We start from the raw sequence: 7,234 nt of genomic DNA, 5'->3' as shown, positions 1-7,234 counted from the left end.
AAGCTTGTGGTTACCTTTTTTTTTTTTTTACTCACATACATTTGCTCACATATATTCACTCACCTTTGCCTTTCTGTCTCCATCACATGTAGTATCCATAATGTCCAAGAATCGTTCTTTCTCTATATGCATTTTCTGCAACTGTCACTTTTCCAGGGAGGAGCACACAGTCTATTTAAAGTTATCGGAGATGTTGCATGAAAGACATCAAATCAATAATAGAGGTTTCTGCTTTGTTACTACAAAACCTTGGTCTCCTAGCTGGAAAATTGTAATAGTAGAGAATATTGACAGCAGATGTGCGTGGTGTTTTGATTTACACACTGTTGTATTCAAGGTGGCACATCATATTTCAGAGTCAGTAGCAAATTTCCAATGAGACTTAATTATTGGTAGAGCTGCAAAGTTTCTTTGCAGGAGTATAGCTTGAGCACATTGACTACAGTAAACATGTTTTGAAGTTTTAATAAAATTAAAAACTTAAGAGTTACTATGTTGAAAGCATCTGTAGCTTCACAAATTTAAGTTCCTTTTGAAACTGCTAAGACAAAAATTATACGTACCTCTGTGCATCGTGTTACACAAAATCATGTACTTTAGAGAAAAAAGGGGGTTTGTTCTTTCTTGCTGGCATTATTTTGCCATATACAGGTACATGGTGTGACTTAAATCAGCTGTACCTCAATGTGAAAATCAGGCAATTCAAGATTAATTAAATTATTACACAAATGTGGTTTGGGCAGGATTATCATACCTTTCGTAACAGTATAGTAGAAGGCAAGCAAAATTGTACAGAAGAACGTACAGGTATTTCAATGTACAAATAAAGAAATGGTAAGGGCCCTTTGAAGTATCATGCTTTGTATATTAACAGGCGTATGTTTGGCTTTCATTGCAACCTTACTTGGTGAAAATATGATCCCTAGTAGAAATTCTTTGAATATGAGCCTTGTTTTTATGTAATTTGGAGCCTAGTTCCTTTAAATCTATGAAATTACTGTACCAAGCCGCTCTGAGAGCGAAATCAGGCCTTTTTCATTTATCTTGCATCACTGTATGAAAGTTTTAGTAACATAGTCCAATCCATTGGCTCGTGTTGATTCATGGGAAGTATCTTATATCAGTATTTTTTTTTTGCACTTTTTCATTATTTTCCAAAAGAGATGATATTACCAAAATAACAATTTCCCAGTGGAAAAAGGTACTTAACCTCTAATTTACAGACTTGTGTAGGATCGAGATAAATAAAATGTTTTTTAAAAGCTGCTTTTGATAACTCTGATATTTGTCTAATTAGAATTTAATTCTTGTTATTCTTTTGATTAGAAATAGCTGTATGAAGATTTGTTACTTATCAACTGTTGAAATTATTGTCTTTCCAAAATGTTATTTGGAAATAATTGGAAAATAAGATTACTTGAGTTAATTAGGCCTTTCAATGCATAACTTACTTTTCACAAATTACAATCTTTTCAGTTTCTTGGCAGTACGGAAGTAGAGCAGCCCAAAGGCACGGAAGTTGTAAGAGATGCTGTTAGAAAATTAAAGGTAAGAAAGAATTTTTAATGAAATATAAATGGAATGTATTCTTAACCTGTTTTCACAGATAAGACACCTTGTAAGTGTTTCTAGGTAAATTCATTGGTTCTAGAAGCAGTTGCTTTTACCAATCTCTTCGCTGGTGTGTAGGCCCCTCCCTATTATGTCTGTATTATCAGATGTTCTGCTGTAAAATATTTAGTTGTCCCCTAGATTATATGATTCTTTATACTACAAAGTTTATGTACCTTAATGCGTAATGCTTGTTCTTTGGAAACTTTAGGGCTTTGTTAATACAAACCTAGGTAGCAACAATTTGTTTTAGCTGCCATCCTCGCTTTATGGCTATTGAATGTCTCTAATTATGGCACTCCAAACGTGTTGCCAGAGAATTTAAGAAAATGAACTCTTCCTTGACCAAAAAGCTAGTGACTTCGGTAATGTCTGCCCTGCATTTCTCTGGGCTGTGCATTGCTTCCTATGAGCCCTAGTTAGGTAAGTTGCCTCTTGTTGCAAAACATAGAGTACCCACCCACTTAAGGTAAGCTGTTGGTGCCGGAGAACAGGAGTAAGAATGTCAAACCTTGCCATAAGTGGGCTGTGATAGCTCTGTGGGTACTGGCTGTCCCTGACTGCTCTTCATCTAAAGCTAATGCATCTGATCCGTGTAAACTGACTGTTAGACTGGAGGTGAAGGTTTGTGACACTGGCATGAATGTCGTTGACCCTCCAGCTGTGATAATTGGTGATGTATCTGGAGATAGAGCTGTAGTGGGAGAATAGGGTTTACAAAGCAAGCCTGTTTATGACAAGGGGCATTACTGCCTTGTCCTCCAGGTCTTTGTGTTTCGGTGGAAAAGGTCTGCGTGCGCAAACACCATCTATGTGCTAGTGCACATAGAAGGCTGAGAAAATCAGATGTTTACAGTGACTTCTTGGTTATATGTCCTTGGGCACTGAGGGACTCGGTAGACAATTGGAAAGTATCCTAATGAAATGTCGTGTTGAGGGTTGCTAACTGATAACATGGCTTTGACTTGACTGTTTTGTGTGACAGCCAATACGCTTAAAACTCCTCAAATGCTATGAGTTGTGGTAGGGAATGCTGATTTGATTTGTCTGCTGACTCACATTGCTGTCGAATTGCACTGTTTCATGCTTAGCTGCTTAGAGCTATCGGAGCATTCGTTTATTTAGATGTAAAAATTGTTCTGCCTACTGTTGTACTTTCCATAACTTTTTTAGGGTTTTCATTATTCATTTAAACAGAAGTTCCTTGGAAATGGACAGAAAATTTTGGGAACCAATATTGAAAAATTTGATTCTGTGTTACTACTATAATAAAAAAGGAAGAAAGAAGGCACGAAACACTATTCCTGTAGCTCAGCTTTTAAGACTGAGGTTTCCCTTGGAAAAGCCATCTTTACAAGGTTGATTAGTAATTGTGTTAAGGTATTGAAACAGTTGTTGTTTGCCATTATTTGCGCTCTGCCAAAATAGTGCAGCTGCCTTCAAAGATTAACTTATTCAATTCTTAGAATGTTTCATGCCAAAAAGATTTACTCTGCTGGAGTTTGTCAGAGACATTATTGCCTAGTTGTTTTCAAGTGTTTTAGGCTAATGTAAGTATGACCCTTTTTTAACCACTGCAGCACGCTATCAGTGGAAACAAAATGTATGGTTTTGTGTGCACCTCGTACAAGTTTACAGCTAATACTGGAGTGAAGCCTTGTTGTGTTAGATGTTTTGTGTTTATAAAATTCCATTACCCTGAGCAAAGTTAATTCTGTGCACAAATCTGTGAAGATAAGATCCTGCTATGGAGAAGTTTTTATTCTATTTTAATGATGTTTTACCAGACTCCTCCTAAGTAAAGCAGCTGCTAAGTGTCTCTGTCTCACTGGTGGAACTCCAGGGTAACCTGGGCTCTCACTGATAACTGGAGGCTTTTGATGGGTTGGATTGTATGATTGGTACCTTGAAATAGTTTGCTCTGAAAACAGGTCCAAAAAAGATTTCAAATAACTGGTCTCTGAAGTGTAGGAAGAGCCAGAACTATGTTCCTTTCTTGGGAAAATACATTTGTCAGCCTAGCACTAAAATTTAAAAGCAGAAATTTTTTGTATATACTTGTGGTGTCATTGGAGTATGTAGATATCTGTTCTAACTTTTTACACGTGGTCCCTAAATAAACTGCCTTGGCAATATGTGTCTGGATCATTGCTGCCAGAATTACACTATTTTCTTCAAGCTTCAAAGTTTGGAGCTTAGATGTCAAGTATTACATGGGATCTTACATAGTCACAAGTTTATTAGAAAACTCAACAAAGTAATTAAAGACAACTCTTGGAAAGACTTGAAAAATCTTGGAACAGAATTCTGAGAGGTTTTATGTTTGAAACAATCCTCAATTAATTGAATACTCATTTCAACATTGATTTATGTTGTGCGTCTGAATTCTTTGAAGAGAAGCGTAGAGGTACTGGATTTTATTACTAACCACACATCCCTAGCTTGTTCTTAGAAAATGTTAATTAAAAAATTTAAACCAGTGAAATCAACTTGAAAACTAATGTCTTATATTGAAAGAAAACATACATAGCGTGTTTTGGAGTAGGAAAGTTTTTAAAAGATGCGTAGCTCGTGATGCTATGTTTATGTCTTTTTATTATATAGATTTGGTTTTAATCACAATGTTGTTAATCATAATTTGTTTTTAATGAAAATTAATAGCTAGCAGAAAAACAGCTGACTCTTTCTTAATATTTGGAGCTATTTTTACAACTGGCATGCATCGCGCTAATAACCTTTTGAAGTCATGTGCTTACAGTGATATATAGACCAAGAGATACTGTCACTGTAAACTATTTTTCTTAAGCCATCATGTCATCAAACTGTTAGAATAGACATTTGATATACAACTTTCTACTTCTTTAAATCAAAAGTTCTTAACTCATACAGCACAAAAACTCTTCACTTGCCAAACAGGTTTGTGCAAAACTGTAGCATGCCATTCCATGAACTTACTTTTACCAGCAGGTGGAGCTGATGTTCTACAGTAAAATACAATAACTTGGAGGAAATTTTTCTTGATGCTTCATTGTACTTGTTTTATCCCAAATAGTACTACTACATTTTCTAAACACTTTACAATTTTGCTGGGTCAGTTGCAATTTGAATATACAGTTTTTTCAAGCATCTATATTAAATTTTTCTAGAGGGTTGTCCAGTGGTTTTATCTAGTTGGGATTTCCCCTCATGTTTTCAAATTTCTTGGAGCTGTACTGCAGGAGAAAGAAGGAAGTTGGACACTGATGTTTTAAAATGTGTATTTGTATTTCTAAGATAAGGTGAACTGTTCTCATAATTTATTACAAAAAATTTTTTCCTTCCAGATTTCTAGTCAAACTGATTTCTAGAATGAAATAAAAACTAAGGAAAATGGTACCAAGAAGTTGTATCAGAAGATGCCTACATTATTCAAATGTGTAAATGTTGTCAAATCACACTTCATTTTAAAAAGTGAAATGATTACTTTCCACAACTTCTAAATCACACTGTAGGAATGAATTTGGTCCTTCTCAAAAAGTGCTTGAAGGGTTGCCAGAGGTGAGAACAGGTGGAAAGTTCAGCATAACAGATGGAAAGGCCAGCATAACCAGACCACTAGTAAGAAAACGCATGGATGGGTGTTAGGGAGAAACAGAAGTAAACATCTGAGTTTTGGGCTGTTCCTTTTACAGTCTTTAAAGGGATGTTTTTATGAGGACCAAACTTAAGGCTATTCTCTTACCCGACTTCCAACTCTCTCTCCTTTTCTCCTTCTCTTTTCTTCTGTAAGTGGAGATGACCAGAGATTATCACTTTGTAACCAGAATTTATCACTTTGAAGCTACTTGAAATATTCTTCATCAGCTCCTTGACCCATAAGGATACACAAAGTGAAGAGTGCTCTTTCACACACCTCCACACATACTGTGATGCTGTCCTGCTGCTGCCCTTAATGGACCATCAGTGGATATTGTTCTGAGCTCCCTTTCTTGTTAAAGATGGTTTTCATTTGTTGTTGAAAGGATAGAGGAGGGTGGAGTACAGAAAATCTTTTAATGTTGGGATAAAGAGGTTTCCAGTAAAGCCTTACAGCCATGACTGTTCTCTTTGAAGTACTGGAAAAAGCAGAATGTTCAGGACCAGCCAGGGACAGCCTGAAGACCAAAGCAGATCAGATGAGAAGAGTTGAAGAGAATACCTGTTTACCCTCTCTCTCAATTCTTCCACCCTGCCCCCCCCCCCCCCCCCCCCCCCAAAAAAAAACTCAAACAAAAAAACACCACCAAAAAACCCAACAAACCCCCAAAACTACACACCACCAAACAAAATAACAACCAAAAAAACCCAAAACCCCACCCCCCAAACAAAAGAAAAACCTTCAGGGAGTGAGAGATGGAAAAAAGACTGTACCACATTGTCTTCTACACTGTGGTTAATAGATCAATAGTCTTCCTCTCATGCCAGTGTGTGTTTGGAAAATAAAATACAACATATTCCTTAGAAATGGATTTCTGAGACAGCTTTTTCCCTACCCAGCTGGTTATCAAGAGATTCAAGTTCACATATCTGTGGCCTTTTCATCCTTTTCCTCTTCTTGACAGCTATTATTCAGAGGTGTCATGATTTCATTATACCCACATAAAATGTGCATGAGAGTTTGGACCATAATATGACCAAAAAGATGATATGTAGTCACTGCAAAAGAAATAGGGCCTATTTTTTTTTTTTTAAGGCATCTTTCCTTATAGTGAATGTTGTTACAAAAAAAGAGGAAAAGCATCTTCTCAAAGCCAGGTATATAGCTGTATCTCAGCTTAGATAACTACGTTGCCCACAAACAGACATCTTTTAAGGTGTCCCCATGAAGTGCAATGTCTGATGTCTCACTGGAAGCCTGCGTAGAATGAAGGAGTTGAACCTCTATTCCCTGGGCTGAAGATTAGCACCCAAATCACAGAAATGTCTACCTTTGATGTTTCGAGTTTTTTACTAAACTCTTGAATTGTGCAGTGAGGTGTAAATATTAAATAAAAGCACACAGTTTTGATTTGCATAGCTTAAATTGATGTTCATAGAATTTGTTTTAACCATTATTTCTTTAACTAAAGGTCCTGGCTGTTTTAAAATGTGATTTTTTTCATAGAATCATAGAATAGTCTGGGTTGGAAGCGACCTCTAAAGGTCATCTAGTCCAACCCCCCTGTCATGGGCAGGGACATCTTCAATTAGATCAGGTTGCTCAGAGCCCCATCCAGCCTGACCTGGAATGTTTCCAGGGATGGGGCAGCCACCACCTCTCTGGGCAACCTGTGCCAGTGTTTCACCACCCTCAGCGTAAAAAATTTCTTCCTTCTATCTAGTCTAAATCCACCCCCCTTTAGTTGAAAGCCATTCCCCCTTGTCCTGTTGCAACAGGCCCTGCTCAAAAGTTTGTCCCCATCTTTTTTATAAGCCCCCTTTAAGTACTGCTAGGCTGCAAGAAGGTCTCCCCGAAGCCTTCCCTTCTCTAGGCTGAACAGCCCCAACTCTCTCAGCCTTTCTTCATAGGAGAGGTGTTCCATCCCCCTGATCATTTTCATGGCCCTCTTCTGGACCCGCTCCAACAGATCCATGTCTGTCTTATGCTGAGGGCTCCAGAGCTGGA

At 37.4% G+C, this 7,234-nt stretch overlaps 1 protein-coding gene across 3 annotated transcripts in view; it reads left to right on the top strand.

Annotated features, from left to right (window-relative positions):
* The window catches only part of GULP1 (GULP, engulfment adaptor PTB domain containing 1), a 157,713-nt gene that overhangs the window by 105,286 nt on the left and 45,193 nt on the right, over positions 1-7,234 (top strand). For all 3 annotated transcript variants that reach the window (XM_009334981.1, XM_009334982.1, XM_009334980.1), the window contains exon 4: positions 1,477-1,548. In XM_009334981.1, coding sequence (XP_009333256.1) covers positions 1,477-1,548 — 72 coding nt within the window. The remainder of the gene's footprint in view (positions 1-1,476; positions 1,549-7,234) is intronic.

Source organism: Pygoscelis adeliae, unplaced genomic scaffold, assembly GCF_000699105.1.
Source record: "Pygoscelis adeliae isolate BGI_AS28 unplaced genomic scaffold, ASM69910v1 Scaffold212, whole genome shotgun sequence".
In the NCBI taxonomy this organism is placed as follows: Eukaryota; Metazoa; Chordata; class Aves; order Sphenisciformes; family Spheniscidae; genus Pygoscelis; species Pygoscelis adeliae.
Note: the sequence above shows the minus strand (reverse complement) of the source record. Positions and strands in the feature narration are given on the sequence as shown.